Source organism: Camelina sativa, chromosome 19, assembly GCF_030686135.1.
Source record: "Camelina sativa cultivar CO46 ecotype springtype chromosome 19, ASM3068613v1".
Taxonomy (NCBI): domain Eukaryota; kingdom Viridiplantae; phylum Streptophyta; class Magnoliopsida; order Brassicales; family Brassicaceae; genus Camelina; species Camelina sativa.
In genome coordinates, this window is record NC_141898.1 from 10,886,938 (window position 1) to 10,908,774 (window position 21,837).

A 21,837-nucleotide genomic window follows, 5' to 3' on the forward strand; every position below is an offset into this window, starting at 1 on the left:
ATTGGGACCGGCTGGACCAATCGATAAGTCTGCTCTACTCAGGGCGCTTGGGTCTACATACATACTGATGAATTCAAGTTACATTACAAAATACAAATCATTTCAAGCCAGAAACAGTGGAACGTGTAAAGATTGAGATGAAGAGTGTACTATAATGAAAACTAGAATGAAATTTATTCAAACACGATAAGGAATGAAACTATTTAGTACCGTACAAGAAAATGACAATGGACCGGCGATCCAGTCCCGTCTAACAATTGATGGGTGGTTATGTGTAAAATATGAACTCGGGATAGTTATCGTGAGTCACTCCAAATAAATGAGGTATACTAAACGAATTTTCTATAAGGAAATACGGATTTTACAGGAGAAACAAGCATCATTGAAGAGACAGAGGTTAAGTTATGGTTTTAGGATTTTATTACTTTAGGAGGGTACGAGGGCAAGAATCTGGTTTCTTATGATTCCCATGCACTTCTGAATCTCTGTATAGATCGGAAGGTTCTGCGAGCAGCAAGGCTGTAAACTCGCCACCGCCGAGTCTAGAACCTGGGCAACTTCACTTGGTGGGAATTGCCTCTCCGTACATTTCTGCAACAACCACAGAAAGAACAGCATTAACTTTCTCTACAGTCTAAAACTCTCAGGCATAATAAATAATGTAATCATGTAAATGTTCAGATGGCTCACAGCATGTAAATTACTGAATGAGTTTGAGATTTGCACCTGTATCATAAGCAATGTAGCCATACAGCGTGAAACAAGTTCAGATGGGATTTGTAGGTCAATTTGGTCGGGTGGGTTTTGATGGGAATCATTGGCAGGAGTTGAGCTAGGTGGATTTGGTGTAGAGGGAAGACGCTGATCCTGGGCACCTTGTCTTTGGTGGACTGATGGACCTTCTGTTTGATCTATAGAAAGCTGATTATTTACAAAATCAATGGCTTCTTCCATATTTACAACATTGTTTTTGTCTTTCCTCAGTGACGCCAACGCCTGCAGCAGAAACAGAGACAAATTCATTAAGTAGCCGAAACTGTTTGGCTAGACCTTGCGAGGCACAACCAATGATGAGTGTAAATTATCAACCAAGAAACTTTTTCATATGTACATCCCAATCATGGAAACAAGTTGGTAAACTCGTTATACACACACCTGTACAGCTCTGTATACCATTTTCCGTGCTTTTATTCTAGAACTTTCGACGATCTCAGACACATGGAATCCGTTGGTTTCAGATGCGTAACTGTCTACGTAGGTCAACTGGTCATCAGGTTCCCCTGATTTACTCATGTGTCTTATAGATGCATATGGTACATTCTCTTGGTAAGTATTCCGTTGCCTCAAGCCAAGAAGTGCCAATGAAACCTGTGCAAAGTGAGACATAAAATGCGAAACATAAGAAGCTGTATATAGTAAAGAAAGAAGATGACACTCTTAAAGTTCCTGCAATAAATCATGCCTGCGCATTGATTTCGCTTAGCTGAAAGAGAACTGCTGCATATTGTTTCTTAAAAGATTCAGAATCCTTTGGAGCACTATGTCCATCTTTCTGACTTTCCACAACCTCGTTGTTCATGCACTTTAGCTCCCTCAAAACTAGCTCCTGTAGTGTTGTACATTAACAATTAGTTGAAATGGAAACCATAATGTTGAAAGAGCTAGACAAACATGGAAGACATGATGGAAACAATATTAAAACTGAGTTAATTAAAGAGTAACTATCAAACTTCAAACAGTCGTAAAATTTATGATTAGTCAATCAGAATTTTTTTATTCTATTCAATCACATCCTCTTGGAATCTCTACTTATAACTTGAAGGAAACCAGATGTTTAATGATAGCAAGAATATCATGAATATGGAAGGAAAAAAATGCAACCCGGGCATAGAAAAAACAATATATAAGAGAGAAGACTTAAAACAAAAACATATCAAATATGTATAGAAGGCTGATAGTTAACAACTGGCCGAACCTTCTTGTCAAGCGCACGTGTTAGTTCAGAGAGAGCTTTGACATCAGCTTCTCTTGCCTGGATATGTCCAATAGTTGAAGGCTGAGGATTCAACGATTGTAAATCAAGAGCCTCGTCGACTCCATCTTGAGCTTGTGGATTTGAACTTGAGATATCTACCTGTGAATTTAAGGAAAAGTTGTATATTAGTAAAATATATCTATCAAGTTTTAATTAAGCTGTAGCTACGATGACTGTAGTCAGATAAAAAATAAAGCCATTACAAGAGAAAGTGGATGCAAGTCAGGGGAATAACATTAGCTATAGTCTCAGAAGGAACTGTAACAGAACATTGATGTTATTTTTTATATAAGACTGGTTAGAGACTTTAATTATTGAACTAGCTCCCTAGGGGCAAACCAGTAAACCAGCAAACCAGCAAACCAGCAAACCAAAAAGAAAGCCCTCAATTCCTAGATGTAAATGAATGAAGCTAGTTCCTCCAGGTAAGCAGAAAAATGAACTTCCATAAAAGAATGTAGAATATAGAAAAGCATAGTGAGGCCTAGCATGATGGACAGAAATACCAACCTTCTCCTGCTTTAGTGAATTGCTAATGTTAAAATTTGGGGAGTTTAAGAGATGGCCTGTCTCACACGAAAGTTTGAGATATCCTTCCGGCGTGCTTTCCTTTACCTGCTCTTGCATTTTCTCCTCACTAGAATTCTGAATGTTATAGTTTGAGAAAGCATAGTGCTTTGCAAGTGATGCTGGCATGTTTTCTAGAGGATTCAGTGGCATGCATTCAGTATCCTTCACCAAAAGAAAGATTTAAATGTTATCCAAAGATTATCAACATTCAAATTTGTTCTAACTCTCACGTCATGAATTTTCTAGATAGTTTCTTAGTGCTTTTTGGAGTAGTCTTTAAAGCAAGCAACATAATAAATTAATAATTGATCAAGTATCAAGTGCTCAATTTATGTTGTAGGAAATTCAGTAGCGATTCTATTCACCAAAATTATATGAGACTTTTGTCATATTCACAAATGTGCAGTGAAATGCTACGATTAGTTTATCCTTTTATTGATCTTCGTTTTCTATAGTCACTATAATTTTTCATCTCTATATATAGTGTCAGAAAATCCAGATTCTATCATTGCCAGGAAAAAAGTTCAGTGTAAGGAAGAGTACCTTAACAAATTCCACCCCTAATTCAGGGTTGTCAAACTGAATCCGGTACCTAGAGTGATCAACAGTTAGGACACTGCCGTCATGAATCTCTCTCGACTTTGGATGCACGGAAATGACTCTCTGTGAAACATTTAGAGGCCGAGCCAGATCCATTGGAAGTCCTTCCCTCATGCCCTTGTTTAGTTCATCATAATGTTTTCTTACAGAGTCCCTGTATAGATATAGCTTTTCTTTCTCCTCCTTCAAAAACTGTTGAGAAAATCGCCTCGGTTTCCCAAGAGAACTGCACCAATAAAGTATGATTAACGAAACATCCATATACACACAAAAAAAAAAGAGTAGAAAATTAGCAGCACTTTAGTTAGTGATAACCTCCTTATGACACCCCATTCAACGCGAGTTAATCTAGGAACATGGCCCAACCCTACATGATCCAAATACTCAACAAACTCTTGTCTGGCAAACCATGGATAGTCAATTGCACTGTAGAACCACTCAAAAATACACCATCTTCGTGCTCGGAAACTAGATATGCAATGCGAAAACTTCTCCTGCAGATTAAAAGGATATGGTATAAAATCTAATCAGGGAACTCGCAGACTAATTTCATAGAGATTAATGATCTTAAGATTGACAAATGTAGCACTGGAGTTTCTTTATCATTTGGAAATAGTCTTAGCATCAGAAAGTTCACTTACTAGAGTCTCAGAATTTTTCCAGTCACCCATAGTTAGAGGTTTCTCAGGTACTATCTTTCTTCTGCTCCTAACTTTAGTTGGCAAGTTAACTTGTTTTTTTATGACTGCATTCGATGGAGCTAACTCATCTTCTTCTACTATGTTGTTACTTGAGGGAGTACGATCCTGAGGTTTAACAGGCTTCTTTTCATGTGAGTTTCGAATACCTGCAGACCGTTTACCTCTCCCAACAGGCTTATTTACCTCACCTATTCCCTACAGCAGACAACAGCACAATCAGTCCTAAGATAAAAAGCTACAAAAGTTCCACGATGAAAAGACAGAAATATTTAAATAATTTCAAAGATATATAATACATTCCAAAGAGCACTCAGATGTACAGTATGGAATATTGTGTAATCAGAAGAGTTGAGTTGTAGAGATGATACGTACCTTGTTATTGCAAGGCTCTACGACTTGTAAAGTTGCAGCAAGCTCATCTTTGGTAACCTGCAGGAAGAGAACCACTTCAATGTGATCATGAATTCTGACAGCATAACAGTAAAAGCAACTCTGTCTTTGTTAAATATATATAATATAAATCTTCTCTTACCTTAGTTGGTGATGTTATCTGCCGTCTCTTTCGGATTAAAGAGCTACTAGGACTCTTTCTCTCAGTTTCAGTATTACAAAGATCATTGCTGCCTAATCTTCTCTGTTTGGAGTTTCTAAGAGAACTACTTTTAGACATTGATGCTGGATCAGTCCCTTTAAAATCTGACACAAAAGCTTTTCCAGCTCGATTTTCCTCAACTTGAACAGATGACTCTGCAATTACACCAAAATCAGAGTGAGAAAGTAGATAACAAACATGAATCTACATGTATCCGTGTATTTATATGTATATGGCCAATAACATTAAGAAGCTTAAGACACTCGTTTAAATGTACGATAATTATAGGTCAAACATATTTATCCCACCAGTATCCGTGGCAGTTTCAGGCATCATCAGCGACAGATCTGCCAGCGTCTGGAGAGCATCACATGCTGTGTCTTCATCTGCAGAAAGCATTGTAAGAAACAGAAGTTGAAGTGCCGGTATAAACAGTAAAAACTGAAACATGGCAACATTACAATTCATACATACAAAGAATTGGTATAAAATTAATTCAAATAAATGTAACGTGAGTTGAATTCCAAACAAACGCAAAGGAGCTTCTGTAGTGTCATAGAAAAGAAGAATATTCAGGAAGAATCTTCAGGAAGAATGACAACATAAACCCCATTATGGATGTGGTCAAATTTTAATTCTAAGCTCAGTAGCGAGCTCATCTTAGATTACCAGAAACAGGCAGTAGTTGCTACCGAAGTTTATAAAGACCAAAAAAATTATCACTGAACAGATAATTTAAAGTTGAAAACAGAAGATAGAGTGACCACCAAATACAGTAGTAAGCCTTAATTCTTTAAGTGGATAACTGGACTGTAATTTATGGCTTTCCTAAGTATAGGCATGTCTTCACCTGCATCCCTGGGGGTGCTTTGAATAAAGGGTAACTGAAGTTTCTATTAATTCCTTTTTTCCTACTTTGATGTGCATGGCAGATAGGTAGTTTTAGACAGAGAATTGAGAGACTAGAACACACCTGCAGTAAAGAGACTCTTTTTACTTTTTCTCCTTGAAAATTTATATGTCAGTTTCAAAGACTTCTCATCCCTTTCTGGTTCAAATTTCTCATCGAGGGCGCCTAAGCTTGGTGCTTCATCTGTACCACTGCAGGCTTCTTTTGCATCTTCTTTTTTAATGCCTAATCTCCTCCTATAGTATTTTCTTCCTTTTTGCTGCACTTCCATGGCGCTAGTACCTTCTCCATGCGTCAAGTCATTTCTACCTCCAGAATAATCGGCATTATCAGCTTCAGTGCTTCCTAAGCTTGGTTCACAGCGAACATCTTCCATATCACCGGCACGAAGCTTGGCAATCGCCAAGTCAATATCGGCACGCTGAATATCATAATCTATCAGTCCAGATTTCTATAAAACAGTTCCTACTCCAAAAAGCTTTAGGTCCTTCTATTCAATTGATTTTCAATAGGCTATCATGTAGGGTAAATATAATTTCCTTAAAACTTCTTCCTATAGTGTATTCAAGCAGAACAAATTTTAAGAACCACATAAATCATAAGTAACAGTAAAGGAAATTACCATTCTTTCACCCTTTTTATCAGAGAGGTACATCTTTGCTTTTTTATTCGGTATGTGGGAGTTCTTTGTAGAGCCACCTCGTCGCGAAGCCTCAGCTAATGCTACAGCAATCTCATGTTCCATATCGTCATCAGTATCATCCCCCTTCTGACTTAGACCCCTCTTAACAGGTGATAAATATCTTTCCCTAGTATCCTTCTCAATGGCATATGAGATAGGAATTCTAGGAGTCCTTTTTCCAACAGCACGAGGCACATTCTCTTGGTACATGAAAATTACGATTTACAAAATAGTTAGCAACCATTAGATCTTTTTCATTAGATAGTTAATGAGCATTGAGCCCATAAAATTTCGGGGAGGTAAATCGTTTTTATCCCACTTCATACATTAAGGGACGGTACTAACTTGAGTTGCATCTTCTCAAAAAACTTCTTTTTACAAATTTCTATTGAACAATACTGACGCTAGTAAAATAAGGGAAAGAGCAGTTCTATCTAAGCTAATTCTGCAAGGCATTCAAAAACATGGTATGAAACCAGAAAGGCTGCGATTCTTGAGGAAAAAACATTTGCACCAAGCAAAGACTCATGCATATAAAGAATTGTATGGGTGCATGGACAACTCATGCTTGTGAAATGGGAAAACAAATTTTGAGGCAAAGAGGAGCAGAGAACAATACCAGTACGTCTCTTTTTCAGCGATGGCAAGAAGCCTGAAGAAGACCTGAATTGCAAGCGGTCAGACAGACCCTCTAATCCTACAGAGGGATGATCTGAGGATTTTACTCTAGAGCGCTTAGAGGCTGACCTTGGAGTTTCAATGCCTTCATTGTTTTCCTGCTCACTGTCACTTCCTCCATGCTAGAGAAGAGATAGACTCGTTACATAATAACATAAAATCAAATGCAGCCCATACTACCACACTAAGTTAGCTGGCCATCATCTTTCTAAGATATGCATAATAACCAAAAAAACACCCAACCAAAAAAATATTGTCTTTCCTGGGGTAAGCTATATTTTCAAGCGACAAAATTTGAACAAAGAAGAGTGCTAAACCCCTAGGTGTGACAAACTTCAACAAGTTGTCACATGTTCCATAGGAACAGGTGTAAGACATGTACAATTTTTTTGAGTTTCAAATAGAAATAAGTATCCTGAACTGGACCAAGTGCGTGTATGTTATAACCATATATAGAAATCAAATAACGATTCGAACGGTTTTAAGCACTTACCAAAACAGAGTAGTGATCAGTCATCATCGCATTTAGGCCAACCACAGAAGCAGTGCCTTCGGGAAGAGACAAGTAAGCCTAAAGTACAGATGGCATAAGATAAGTTGAAAAATGTTCAGACCAAGATCAAAGACAGATCGAGGAAGGAGGAGATCATGCTAACCTTATTCATAGTGTATAGAGCCTCTACCATTTCTGCAGAACGGCTATGTACAAACGCAGCCACCTACAAACCATAGAGGAGAAAACACCATATTTACTGCTGGTTTCTGCAAACCAAATTTAATATAAAAATGACAATACCATTCCTGCGACATTTATCGGAAACTGTGGCAGCAATTTATTACCCTTTTTTGCATAATAGAATGTTGTATTACAAATCATATTCCATATAATGCTTATTTTGCCAACTCCACTAACCTTTTTCCATTCTTTTCCAAATTTGCGGTATCCTTCATAAAAACGCTCCAACTCTTCCTTGCTCCACTGAGGGCCTAACATATCCGACAACTTCCTCTTCTGCATGTAAGGAACACTATAAGATATGATTGGATAGCAGCTGATACAATTTGTTATAGCAACAAAAATTTGCTTGCAACATTGGAGACAAGGGTATAACAATGTCGCTTCTTGAAATATGAACGTAATCGGAACTTAGAGTAAAAGCGATACGAGTAAACCAAACATTTTTGTCAAAAGAAGGTAATAAACTACTTGAATCAATCAAGAAACAAATACAGGGGTAAACACTAAAAGGTCTAGCAGATATCTTAGGTATATACTAAAGATTGGTATCCTTCTGCAGCCTAACTATGCAAAATTTTACAACAAAATATCAGGCTAATCTATTAAAGAAAACAGCTTACCCGTTGTTTGGTTTTACTCATATTTTCTTCGTCTTTTTGAGGAGAAACAGCTTTACCACGGGGAGTTTTCTTGTACTTGGATTTCTTTGACCTTGAAGGCGCCATTAGCTAAGCTCTTCAGTTACCTGAAGCATTCACAAAATTAAAACCAAGTTAAGATTTTCACCAAGATACAAAACCCAATATGCACAATACATAATAGCCTCATCCAAAGAAAACGACTACAGGGGCATTCATGAAACTAAAACCAGCATGCAAAAGCAAAAGCTCATTCACATCAGTGTCAACACTTCCGCTCAATATAGTATGAACCCCAGAGAGAAGGTTTACCAAAAAAAAAAAAAAAAAAATTGTACCAATTTGAAATTAATCTCCTTCAACAACTCCAAGTAGTTAACTTTATACTGAAATTTGTACGAATTCAAATCAGACGACCTTGACACACACCCATCGATTTGAGCTTCAAAATTTCAAATCACACAACCACACACCAAAATCGAATTGGAGCTTCGAATTCGAATCGAAACTTCTAAAATCAGTGAAGCAGATTCCCAAAAAAAACAAAAGAGAACCAAAATAAACTCATAATACCTTCGCACCTAATCCACAAATTTTCCTACCGAATTTATAAAACGAAAAAAAAAAATCGATTAAAAGCACAAATTATTTGAAAAATTCGACGAGACCGAATCAGAATCAGGTTAGCCAAAGTGCCTAATTTCGCAAAGAGAAGATTTGCAAGAGCTTTACCTAAATACAAGAATCCAAAATCACTCGGAAACCATCGCCGCCGGTGGGACTTGGAGATAAAATTACAGAGAGAAATCGGAATATGAACAGATCAGAGCTTCGGGTTTTTTTTGAAGAGATCGATGAGATTAACGGAGAGAAGAAGAAGATGAAGAAGCAGCAAAAGAAGAGATTGAAACAATTTTTTTTTTTTTTTTGGAGGATATAACCGCGAAAAAAAAAAACTTTAAAATAAAAAATAAAAATTAGAGAATCTCATCAAAATGTAAATTTCGTTGCTACTTTTTTTTTTTTTTCGATTTGCGGAGAATTATTTGCTTAAATTATTGCGAAGAAACAAATTTTATTTATTTCAAATAAAACTTGCAAAAATCCAATTCCGGTTCGGTTTACCAAATAAATTTTGGAATCATCCGGTTTATTTCATATATTCATTACGGTTTACAACAATACTTTTTTCTTCTCTCTTATTCTGGTAAGATCATCATATGGAGCGGAACTTCTTCATTCTGTTCAATCTTCTTGAGCTCCCTCACAACCACGTCCATATTTACCCGAGTCTCCGGTGGATATGTCAAGCAATTTACCATTATTATCATCAAACTTATCAACGATTCTCTCTTGAACGTTCCAGTCCTCCTCTCATCGGTCAATATATCTGCTCACTCATCTACACATTCCACAAAATATAATTTCAAAACAAACGAGTTTTAACTACGTATAAAAAATAGTGTCGAGAGATTTATATTTGGAGAAAGAGAGAGAGAGAGATTGCTTTTTTTTTTTTTTTTTTCATTACGTATACGTACCCATAGAAAAATGTCATTGTTTGATTTTAGCTCTTCTGGTTCTTCACCGGTGAAAAGCTCTAGAAGGAATAACCCGAAGCTGTAGACGTCAACAGTTTCCTCTGAACCACCTCTATAGAAAAAGATAAAAATCATATATTCATTAGAACATATATATATATATATATATGTTAGGACTCTTTAAGATCAAGATGAAAGATGTAACTTTATTTATTGTACGTACTTTTCATTATCGAAGAGCAAACGACCAACAGGTATTTCTTGAAGAAATCCCGACATTCCCGCATCTGAAATCTTGGCATTGAGGTAAGCATCAAGCATAACTTTGTTCGTTGTAAACCTTTTGTGTTGTAATGGAGGGCTCAACTTGTGCAAGTGTTGCAACCCTATACATTCAAAGAAGGTGAGACTTGAATTTTTTTACAAAAAAAAAAAAAAAGAACAATTTGGATTATCCATCTTGATTTACCTTTGGCTGCTCCAAGAGCTATAGACACCCTTTGCTTGAACGTTAAACCAGCATGTTCTACTCAATGACCAATAGAGAGATGATCACATAAAAAAAAACATGTATATATGGACTGAATTTTAAGAGTTCACTATTTATGCATGTATTGCATACCTTTTAGATAATCTTGCAGGTTACCGTTGATCAAATACTCATAGACGAGCACTTCGTACTCACCCTCTTTGTAACAATAGCCGACAAGATTAACCACATTACTATGTTGTGTTTTAGACGACATGTAAGAAACCTGAGATCCAAACACACAAAGTATATATATCTAGATATGCCACACACACAAAAAAACATTTCAGTGAACTCAACAAAATTTTGTTTATGTGTGTACCGCAGCCAAGAATGTAGGATGGACATAACCAATCCCCGTTTTGTCCACTATAAACATGTCCATAACATCCAAACCCGATAAGATTATTCACGTTATAATCGTTCGTTGCTTGCCTCACTTCCTCCGACGAGAACTCAGTCAGGCCTTCAGGCATCATTTCCTCCATCGGGAACTCAATCACGAATTCAGGCATCACTTCTACATGTGAATTACACGACCATCAATAGATATAATTTCTTATATGAGCATATCAAAAGGTGTCATTACATCAATATGTACCACTTCCAAATCAACTAATACGTTAAATTAAAGAACAAATCCAATATAAAAAACTTAATGATCTATTCTTTATTTTTTTGTTATATATATATAGAAGAGATACATTTTAAAGATTTTAAAAGCTTTCACCTTTTATAATTACACTTGAAAAATAAGAGTTCCAGCTAAAATTTGTAGTTACAAATACTACTACATAGTACATACCAAAACATCAAATGTATATATATATATAAAAAAAGTAATTAGACTTACCAACTTCTCTCGTAATGGTTGAATCGATACGGGAATTTGTGTTGTCATAACAGAGTACTCTGTAAATCCAGAAAAGTACGAATATAATCGCTATGATCTCAAAGGCAGCCGCAACCGCAATCATCATTGTGTTAAGCTTCAACATCATCAAAATCTGTCACCGTCTCTACAAGAAAAGAAAAAAAAACCGACATTACAAACATATAATTGATAATTTCAATTGTTTTGGTTTCACTAACATTCAACATCCCAAATTACTTATCCAGTAGGTGACAATTAATAGATTAAATATATCGAAAGTCGAAACTAAATCTAAAAAAATTCCGGAAAGAAGCATAATCTCTAAATGATTATACAATTTTTTGAGAAAAAAAAAAAGATTATACAATTTTATATAGATTTTTCCGTTAAATTCCAAACGTTCATGGTTTACAAAAAAAAATAAAAAAATTTACAGATGTTGACTTAAAAAAAATGTATGGTGAAATAACAGTGACACTAGTGCAAAATGAAAATCACAATAAATAAAAAATCATCTACTCATGAATAAAAAAAAATCACATACCTTTTTCAAATATGTTCAAAGACCAAAGCCAATATGATTAAACTGTAATATAACATTTGGGAGAAGGAGAAGACTATATATAACAGAGATTCAGTGATAGCTCATTCTTCAATGTATACATATACATATATACTCTTATTGGAAAGAAAAAAAATATAGATGGTAAGAAATCTAATTACTAAATATATTACAACTTTGAAAAAACAGTTTTGAATATAATTGACCAGCAGGACTATTGCAAATCTTTTATCTAATCATCATTTTCAGTACTAATGATTGGAGGTAATCTTTACTCAAAGATAAGATACCATAACACGTGGCAGTGGTATCGTTATGTTTGAAGCGTTCTAATCCAAGTAAAATCTAAACATATTGTCTTATGGGCTTGTTGGTACCTCGATACCGCTAAGAGTAAACAGATTGTCTTTTATGGGCCGGATGGTACCTAAACAAATATAAAAGTAAACGTAATATGTTTGGGCCGGATGGTACCCAAACATCCTTACCAATAGTTTCACCTATATGCTTTACTATCTTTGAAAAATTAACGATATTCCTCCAAATAGTTAATATTTTGACATGCATGCAGTCCAACCAGTTCAAACAAATTAGTCTGTTTTTTTTGACATGCGGACTAATAAGACGAAATTTTTTCGTTTTGATTTGTTTTTAAAAACTAGCTCTATGAACATAATTATATATATATATATATAAAAAAAAAAAAAACTTATCTTAAAGTTTAGCTTTTTCTATCTCCTTAATAAAATATGTGTAAGATAATTCCTACTTAGTTAAAGCCTTCTAAATAGAGAAATTTTTACCAAAGAAATTACCTTGTAACGAGTGGGGAATAAGACAAAAAAATTTGTCCAAAATGGGTTATAGTTAATCATTAAATCAACCTCCACATAGACATACAAAGCAGTTCTTCACATATGCTTTAATTAAACGTACATAAAGTGAAGAGACTTTCGAAGGTCAAAGTAAAGATGATATGTAATATAAAACACTCAAGAGAACATCAACTAAGTGTTAAAGCCACAAAGCACCAGCATCCTTGAGCAACATTTTCAATGACCCATTGAGATGAAGAGTCATGACAGTATTGGCCGTTCCTACGAACTTCCCTCCGACAAAAACCGCAGGAACCGTAGGGCTGCAGCCTAAACGGGCCAAAGCCCACTCGATGTCTTTCCCGTACATGTCTTGATCGATCTCTACAATCGCCGGGCTCACGCCTTGCTCGTAAAACAGCCGTTTAATTGCATGAGACATGCAACACGTACTCTTGCTGAATATCACCACTGCTCTTTGCGACGCTAATCTTGCTACCACATCCATTTGTATAGATAGTATGAATTACTCTTTTAGTATCTATAAATGTCTTTAATTAGAAGCTATTGGAGTTTTTGTGTTGATGAGTTTGTGTTGGAGAGGTGAGTTTTGGAACTCTACATATACACATACTAGCTCGCATGTAATCTTTATGAATAGAGGCCGTATCTTGAATTAATGATGGGGGCAACGATAAAGGGGGGGGGGGGGGGGGAATCTTAATTTGTGGGAAGTTAGATTGTGGATAAGAGAAGCAGATGATATGATGCTCGAGAGTTGACAAATTGTGTGAGTAAGAGAGTGAAGAGAATAGAGATTTTGAGATATGCATATTATTAATTACTTGTGATCATGATGATGTATGAAGAGAAAAAATTCCAATATTTTTGGGGCTCGGTATTTACGTGTACAGGGAATGTCAACTTTGGATTGATTCTTATATATCGATATCATCACTTTCTTGCCGCAGGGGGAGTTTACGTAGCCATTTATGACAAATGCTGAACTATATAGAAACCCAAATTCAAAGTAGATTAACAAATGGGTTACTACTTTTTAAAAAGTAACTATGAAAGAGTTCGTTTGCGTTCACACTCCATGCACTCTCTCAGATACGTCCATCCTTCTGGTTTTTGTATAATTGCATGTTGGGTTTACTATAATAAAACAGTTCATATTCTTAATAAGATGATGGGACACAGAATTCGTTCTGACTCTTGGGATATCAAAGGAGCCAAATACAATTACATACAAACATAAGGAACCGTACGGCTATGATGCAAGTGGCGACATGACCATTGTACTTGAGGCATAATTAACCAATAACCACGTCATCTGCAAAATTCTTCAAGTAGCTAGCTACTTACTATTGGTTTAGTGTGTCATTCTCATCCACGTTAAATGGTAAAATTTGAAATTGACGATCATCATTTCATATTTTGATCCAACATACATTTGATGTAATCACCAAAACCAATATAACCACAACTACCAAGTCTACCATTGATGATTAATTGGCTAAAAATTGGCCTTACCACCAAGATCACCATCGCAATAAACAAATTTTTTTCTTTATCATACAGAAAACAAAATTATCAGTTTTTACTTTTTTTGTACTTCATTCGTTTTTACGCTTTGTACTACTATATTTATTTTTAGAATATGAAGTACTACACTGTTCCTCACTTTGATTCTCGAAACTAGTAATCTAAAAATTGATACGAATTAAATTTGGATGTAACATTCTGTATGTTGGTGATTCATTGGCTCAAAAGACTATATATCTCTCTTTCTCAACATCCTAACTTATGAATCGGAACTAAAGCTGATGTAATCAGAAATCGGATGTAACCGAAACCGTGGATGATTAGTAATATTCTAATAAGAACAGTCAGATAAATCAAGCTACAAAACTAGTGGACGATCTTTGGGACCTCCTGAAGGATAAATCGTCATATATGTGAGCATGGCGCATCTAGCTAGATATATAGATATATATTCTTCACATACTATGTTCACCTACTCGAAAATTCGTTTTTTTTTTTTTTTTGGAGAAATTATAATTTTGGAGTTGACATTTTGCAATTTGGAATTCACTTGTATGGACCAATATTTTAAATTTAAAATCTCCTGAAAAAATATTGTTTCTCCAACACCAAAAGAATAAGATACTAGTCATCATCTACAAGTCTCTAGACGAACCCGTCGTCGGTAAATTTCTGTATTTTTGTTTTCTCTATTATAACACAGGAAACAATGTTGTTAACGTTGTCTAAAGTCTTTAACGTTCTTACACAAGTCTGTCCATATCATTGTCCTGATTCCTGAATAGCGCCAAATTGTTTCAACAACAAATTGAACAATGATGCGTTATTAATATGCATGTGTGGATCGAGCTTTATTTCATTTTAACTAAGAATATAAAATAAGAAAAGGTATATATTCCTCGATTCTGTGTTTTGGAATAGGATCATAATCAAGGGAATATGATGACAAATTGAGATAACAACGTGACCATTCATGAATGGGCCTGGTTGGATAAAGCGATCGATTCTTCCAAAGATAAACATAGCTAAGATAGATCACCACTTGTTACAATCTCATTACCGATTTGACGTCGCCATAACCAAACCAATTATTTCGTGTCGATATTGTAATATCCACTTTGATTTATATATAGAATCCGATAGATAATAGAAAAATGTAAAAAGATAATCATAATATGCGATAAAATTGAGCAACAACAACTTATAAAAACTAACATAAGAGATTTTTATAAGCGTTTCTGGATCTGATCATTTCTATTAATTTTCTGATTGGTAAACATATATACCACCGATTGATTATCTATTCTATTAAAGCTGAAGTACTCACTATACTCAAACTGGACCATGACTTTGTTTTGGTAGGTTTTTCATTAAAAATGATTAGAGAATCACTTAATTTAATTAAATTAACCTATAGTTTCGATTTTGTTTAATGACCATTATACCCTTGAGTCGACTAATAAATTACTACCGGGTTGGGACGCGGATCCTGTATGACCCGGAAACAGAAGAAATAAAACTCGCAGATCTGTTTGTACTCCATGTTTATAATATTCGGATCGTGTATTTGGTTTGGTTCAAGAATAGTTATTTCCGTCACCAAACAGAGTTATTCGTTAGAGGCAAACACTCGAACTTCATTGTCCTTTAAGGTATATAAATTAAAACCATATATTTTAATTACCAAAAATTATGATAATTGCTTGATTACCAAGATTGATCTTAAAAAATAATCTTTCAGTATAATCTTTTAAAAGGAATATTTTGTGATTCAGTTAAAATCTTTTAAAACGAATATTAATTTTACCAAATCTTACTAAATTGCTTGATTTCCGAGATTAGAATTATTTTCTAATCTTTTACGATAAAGTTTTAAAAGGAATATTCATCTTTCAATTGTAACAAATCAAGGAAGTAAATATATTTTGCGTATATTAGAAATATCAAATCTTAACTTCTAAGTGATAACATAAATCTACCTAATTTGACTATAAATATATTCAGAGCTTTCTATTGAAATATTATACTAAAAGAATACATTTAAATTCGTTAGACAAAATGATGGCTCTTCCTCTTTCATACACCCCCTTGAAAGATCTGAAACCATACAAAAATGCTTGGCGTATTCAAGTTAAAATTATCCACAGCTGGAGAATGAATACCGCTAAACTTGGTGAATCAATCGAACTGATTCTGGCTGACGAAACAATATGTATTTTAAATATCAATTTAATATTCTTTTACTAATCGATTAATATCAATTCATTCTAAATGTGTTTTTTTTTTGGTTTATATAGGGTGACAAAATAGGAGCTACTGTGAGAAAGGATCATATCAAAAAGTTTGAAGATGATTTGGAGCCTAGAACTTGGAAAATTATATAATCCCGTGCTACAACATGGGGTATCACCTAGTTTATATGTTATAGCTAGGTTTATAGCCCCGTTAACCTTTAATTATCATTGTTTTTTTTTTTTTTTTCTCGTTTATGAATTGGTTTTTCAGTTTACACCTACGAGTATACTATTCTCATGATCCTTGAGAATTTAAACATTCACAAATGAAAGCAAATGTACGATTTTTCTAAGTGGTTTATCTAATAGTAAAATTAGAAGAAATTAGTTCTTAAAAGAATAAAAATATAGAGGATATTTTTCAAATGTATATTAAACACCACATACATGCATGATAGTGTATTTTTCGAAAACCCCCAACATGATTAAGCTAGATCCGAATAGTTGTAATTATCTGATGAGTCTTGTTCTCTTGGATATGTCGTATGAGTAATTGTGCCTTTTGCCACCTCTCTAACGAAAAGAGGACTAGCGTGCATGTATCCGAGAAATAACGGGGTCATTTGCTAAGTAAAAGAAACAAGTATGGGGTGTTTTGCCAAAATACCAATTAACTGGGGCCAAAGTCCGTAAAACCTTAAAATACCGAAGTTCTTATTGCGTCAAGAGAGACTGTTCTTGTGCCACCACTACTGATCGATCCCCACCCCAGTCATCATGCAATATCTATCGCACTCCCGTAAGATCGCTAGGGTTTTGAAACCACTGTCACTCGTCGAGGCTGATCTGAGATTTGTATCCAATTCGTCTCATGCTGTTCAATGGCCGAGCCATCGATCACTTTCCCACTCTGTATCCCCAGGTACCTTCTCTGAAGCTTTCAAAATGGGAATTTTTGTTTTATGAGAAAACATAAAGCTTCACCTCGTTATGCGCATTTGCCTGAGATTAGATTTGTGTCGATTTAGACGGTTTCTAGCTGGTTAGTGCTGTTCTACATTGAATTAGATACAAGTTTTAATGAAGCAAGAACGTTAAGCAGATAGGGAAGTTTATAGTGTGTTTTATATATCTTTGCAATAAGATTTCTAGTAACTCTGAAATGTCATAAGTTTGAGGGATAAGATTTTACAGTAGAGAGTATAGGCTCCTTCTTTGCAACTTGGTTAGTTATATTTTAGATGAAAATGCTTTGCAGGGATGGATACTTGCAGTCAGTTGTACGCTCAATCACCTATGATGGGGTCGAGAGCAAACTTTTCCTCTGAAGCAAAACATGTCGAGAATCCTACAGGTTGCTAAAATTTTGAACGCTTTTATTTTGGAACGGCTTTTGAAGCTACTTAGAATTGTTTCCTGATCGAATTTATAGCTGTCTGTATGCAGAGGCTGTCAAGGAACTACATGGTAAAATACTTGATTCTGTTAATGTTAAGAGATCGATGCCTCCAAATGCTTGGTTGTGGTCTTTGATTGAGAACTGTCGGAACGAGGATGACGTTAGTTTTCTGTTTGACGTTCTGCAGAATCTACGGAGATTTGTGAGTGGCTTTTATTTCTTCTCCCTTTTGTGTTCTTTTTACTCACTGTTAAGTCTGAGTTTTAAGCTTTTTAATTGATGCTTTATATGTTTGGATTGTAGAGACTGTCCAATCTTCGTATTCATGAAAACTTTAACTGTAATCTATGCCTGCAAGTTGCTAAGACTTGTGTAAGTGTGGGGGCAATTAACCATGGTAATAATCCAAAACCTTTTACTTTTTCCGAGTTACTTTTTGCTTCACTTTATTTAAGTTTCTTAACTCCTGAACTGCTGTTGAGGTTTCATTTCCTCTCTGCTCCGAGAGAATGTCAATGCTAATATACTATTATAATTATGACCGCAGGTAAAAGGGCTCTTTGGAAACACAACGTTCACGGTTTGACTCCTAGTGTTGCATCTGCACACCATTTACTGGTATTGCAAGTACATAAGTTCGTTGGTTGTCTCTTTGGTACACAAAATTGATGTAAGCTGGTTTCTTGTAGTCATATGCATTAGAGCACAAGGATGCCAAACTAATGGACGAAGTAATGAAACTCCTAAAAACGAGTAATCTGCCTTTACAACCTGGGACAGCGGATTTAGTTTTAAGGTGTGTAGATTAATTTGTTACTCATGTTTCTACCTATTTCCTTGAAAGTAGTTGAAATACTACATGTGTTCCGATTTCCATGACTCATTCATTTAAAGAGCTTTAGTATCAAAATGTCATGCAATGAAACTTCAACTGAATGTTTGCAGGATCTGTCATGATACAGATAACTGGGATCTATTAGCTAAGTACTCGAAGAAATTCTGCAAAGCTGGAGTTAAGCTCAGGAAGACCACATTTGATGTCTGGATGGAATTTGCTGCCAGAAGAGGTACATTTAGTGTAGTTGGTTTCCGTAGTTGTACTTTCAAGGATTTCTTGGTCGATAGAGTTTGTTACAACCACTCCGTAATTTGTCTTGAGATATGTCTACTTAAACATCAGACGAGATATAACCTATCATATGCCTTCCGTTGGTGTTTTGAGATAGGCTATGTTAACTGTTGCGATATCTATAGGTATGGGCAAAACAGATAAATTTTGGTAGCCAAGTTGGTAAAAGGGACCCAAGAAGTATGATTTCTTATTTCCTATCTAATCTCATGAATGACCTGACTCCAAATGGGATTTAGGCTGCGTTACTCTTAATAATGCTAATAGCAGTTGAACAGACAAAACTTTAGATGTGAGCAAAGAGTATCAAATCAGAGCAGAACACAGTTCGACTTGTAAAAGATTTCCTATATTATTTGGATGTCAATTTTCTTACTGTTTTATTGTACGCTTGATTTATCAGGAGACACAGAATCGTTATGGAATGTTGATAAATTGAGATCTGAGACTTACACTCAACACACCCTTTCTGGGGCTTTTTCATGTGCAAAGGTAAAACAGCACTTCTCTTTATGCATCCCTCATGTTATGAATATGGGCATAATCACTCCTGTTCATGTTTACTAGAACCAAAATTTGGGATTGTCCTTGAAACTTTTGCTCTCTCTCTCTCAGGGCTTTCTGCTAGAACATAAACCCAAAGAAGCGGCTGCTGTTATCCAAATTATCTGTCAGGTGTGAGCCAGAACCTGGATAATATCTTTTTTTTTTCATTGTCTTGATCCCAGGATCAAAAACTTTGTTAAATACCTTGTGTATATTCTTCACAGGCATATCCTGATGAGAAGAAGTCATCACTTGAGGCTGAATTCAAGAAGCTGGTAAACGAGTGGCCGGTGGACGTTATCAAGCACCAAAATGAAGAAGATAAGAAGGTAGAATTCTCTCCGAGTAGGCCATTCAAATATCACTTTTTATGTATACGCGAAACCAAAAGCTTGTAACCTAAACCATGTCTCCTTTACAAAACAGGCGGTGGTAGCTTCGTTGAAATCTGACATCCCTGCAATGGTCAATGCTTTGGTAACCTCGGGTTTGAGAGTCAACGTTAATTTAGATGAGTTAAACAAGAATGAAGCTCTCTTCTGAGCTGATGACTGGATCCATTTGAACGCAGCTATAAGACCATTTCAAGGGGCTTTTCAGAATAATGGTCATACTGTAGGAGGAGAAACATGACATTTCTGTTTTAGTTCCTTGCAATTTTTACGACAGCCCTTCCTTGTTCTTTAGAACTCAGGCCCAAACTGACAAGAGTTGCCTTTTTGTAGCCTCACTCAAAATAAACTCTCGTTTGTCGTTTCCTTGAAAGTGTGTACTTTATGCTGTAGTCAATAATATTACAAGACTAGCGAAGAGTTTTTTTTTGGTAATGAATTTGGAGGAACATCTATCGTTAGGTGAGTTTCATGTGTCAAATGTTATAAAGAATCATATATCTAGAGGATCACCAAAACAAGCTCTGGTTCTGTACCAAGGAATACGCAGTAAAGGAGTATATTTCCCCGGATGGGTTCCTTTGATTTTCAAGGCGTGTGCTTGCGTTGTTCCACGTCTTGTTCTTGGGAAGCTGTTGCATTCTGAATCCATCAAGTTCGGTATTTGTTCAGATGTTATGGTGGGAACCTCTATGATCAACATGTATGGGAAATGGGGGCGTGTATATTCTGCACGTAAAGTGTTTGACGAAATGCCTGAGAGAAACGTGGCTACTTGGAACGCTATGATCGGTGGGTATATGAGTAACGGTGATGAAGTTTCGGGTACTAGATTGTTCGAAGAGATACCGGTTTGTAGAAATACGGTGACTTGGATCGAGATGATGAAAGGGTATGGGAAGAGGAAAGAGATTGAGAAAGCTAGAGAATTGTTTGAGAGAATGCCTATAGAGCTGAAGAATGTGAAGGCTTGGTCCGTGATGCTTGGAATTTACGTTAGTAATCGAGAAATGGAGGATGCAAGGATGTTTTTTGAGGATATACCGGAGAAGAACTCGTTTGTATGGTCACTGATGATCTCCGGGTATTTTAGGATAGGTGATGTGCCTGAGGCTACTGCTGTTTTTTATCGAGTGTTATCTCTTGATTTCGTGGTTTGGAACACTCTGATCACTGGTTATGCACAGAATGGGTACTCTGATGATGCTATTGATGCTTACCATAAGATGCAAAGAGAAGGTTATGAACCGGATGAGGTAACGGTTTCAAGTGTTTTATCTGCTTGTGCTCAATCTGGTCGTCTTGATGTTGGCAGAGAAGTTCACTCTCTGATTAACTATAAAGGAATCGAACTTAATCAGTTTGTTTCAAATGCGTTGATCGATATGTATGCTAAATGTGGGGATCTAGAGAATGCGACTTTAGTGTTTGAGTCGTTAAGTCAGAGAAGTGTAGCCTGCTGGAACTCTATGATCTCATGTCTCGCCATTCATGGGAAATGCAAAGAAGCTTTAGAGATGTTCATAGCTATGGAGAGCTTAGACACAAAGCCCGACGAGATCACATTTATGGCGGTTCTCACTGCTTGTGCACACGGAGGGTTATTAATGGAAGGTATGAAAATATTCTTGGAGATGACGGAAAAAGATGTGAAACCAAACGTGAAACATTTCGGATGTTTGATTCATCTCTTGGCACGCTCTGGGAAACTGAAAGAAGCATACGGATTGATGAGAGAAATGCCAATGAAACCGAACGATACAGTCTTGGGAGCTTTACTAGGTGCCTGCAAGGTTCATTTGGATACAGAAATGGCTGAACAAGTAATGAAGGTGATCGACAGTATGGGAAGTAACACAAACGAGGAAAGGGAAAACCATCTTGTGTCGATATCGAACTTATATGCACACGCCGCGAGATGGGAAACATCTGAAATGATGAGAGTAGAAATGGAGAAAAGGGGTCTTGAGAAATCCCCAGGGTTTAGCTCACTAGTTTTTACGTGAGTCTATATACTATTTAGTTAGCTAATAAACACCTTGATATGATTATAAATCTCCCCTTATTGAACGGACATGTTTTATGTTTAATTGTTTATACAAGAAAAACATCTACTCGTTACA

At 35.8% G+C, this 21,837-nt stretch overlaps 3 protein-coding genes and 2 pseudogenes across 9 annotated transcripts; 2 read left to right on the plus strand and 3 right to left on the minus strand.

Annotated features, from left to right (window-relative positions):
* Positions 1-152: 152 nt before the first annotated feature.
* Positions 153-9,207, minus strand: LOC104766039 (protein ALWAYS EARLY 3). Of its 4 annotated transcripts, none has more exons than XM_087500625.1 (21): positions 8,878-9,174; positions 8,128-8,252; positions 7,682-7,780; positions 7,425-7,487; positions 7,262-7,339; positions 6,838-6,890; positions 6,710-6,753; positions 6,031-6,290; positions 5,472-5,829; positions 4,807-4,884; positions 4,439-4,653; positions 4,279-4,335; positions 3,847-4,101; positions 3,521-3,699; positions 3,149-3,431; positions 2,546-2,767; positions 1,976-2,134; positions 1,463-1,606; positions 1,156-1,368; positions 727-996; positions 153-591 (listed from the first exon to the last, which is right to left on the minus strand). In XM_087500625.1, the coding sequence occupies exons 2-21, from the start codon at positions 8,230-8,232 to the stop codon at positions 427-429; spliced, it is 3,300 nt and encodes a 1,099-aa protein (XP_087356751.1). In that variant the 5' UTR covers positions 8,233-8,252; positions 8,878-9,174; the 3' UTR covers positions 153-426. The 4 variants fall into 4 exon arrangements, with proteins under 4 accessions (XP_087356751.1, XP_087356752.1, XP_087356749.1 ...); XM_087500626.1 differs by having other exon boundaries at positions 1,976-2,130; positions 2,542-2,767; XM_087500623.1 differs by having other exon boundaries at positions 1,976-2,130; positions 2,542-2,767; positions 6,710-6,890; positions 8,878-9,207.
* On the minus strand, positions 9,201-11,757 carry LOC104766040 (putative serine/threonine-protein kinase PBL28; annotated as a pseudogene). The gene is made up of 8 exons (XR_015590568.1): positions 11,634-11,757; positions 11,069-11,234; positions 10,538-10,735; positions 10,309-10,441; positions 10,156-10,212; positions 9,910-10,072; positions 9,687-9,798; positions 9,201-9,547 (listed from the first exon to the last, which is right to left on the minus strand). The product of XR_015590568.1 is annotated as a putative serine/threonine-protein kinase PBL28 (transcript).
* A 740-nt stretch (positions 11,758-12,497) lies between these two features.
* Positions 12,498-13,097, minus strand: LOC104766041 (monothiol glutaredoxin-S10). The gene has a single exon (XM_010489857.3). It carries the CDS (start codon positions 12,972-12,974, stop codon positions 12,666-12,668), a length of 309 nt encoding a protein of 102 aa, XP_010488159.2. The 5' UTR covers positions 12,975-13,097; the 3' UTR covers positions 12,498-12,665.
* Positions 13,098-16,709: 3,612 nt separating this feature from the next.
* LOC104766043 (uncharacterized) lies at positions 16,710-20,180 on the plus strand. Of its 2 annotated transcripts, none has more exons than XM_010489858.3 (11): positions 16,710-17,170; positions 17,507-17,602; positions 17,695-17,849; positions 17,951-18,044; positions 18,195-18,265; positions 18,337-18,443; positions 18,593-18,714; positions 19,180-19,268; positions 19,392-19,451; positions 19,547-19,651; positions 19,749-20,180. In XM_010489858.3, the coding sequence occupies exons 1-11, from the start codon at positions 17,026-17,028 to the stop codon at positions 19,863-19,865; spliced, it is 1,161 nt and encodes a 386-aa protein (XP_010488160.2). In that variant the 5' UTR covers positions 16,710-17,025; the 3' UTR covers positions 19,866-20,180. The 2 variants fall into 2 exon arrangements, 1 of the variants encoding a protein (XP_010488160.2); XR_015590570.1 differs by having other exon boundaries at positions 16,861-17,170; positions 18,610-18,714.
* Positions 20,149-21,835, plus strand: LOC104767713 (pentatricopeptide repeat-containing protein At3g21470 pseudogene; annotated as a pseudogene). Its single transcript, XR_015590569.1, has one exon. The product of XR_015590569.1 is annotated as a pentatricopeptide repeat-containing protein At3g21470 pseudogene (transcript).
* The last annotated feature ends 2 nt before the right edge of the window (positions 21,836-21,837 follow it).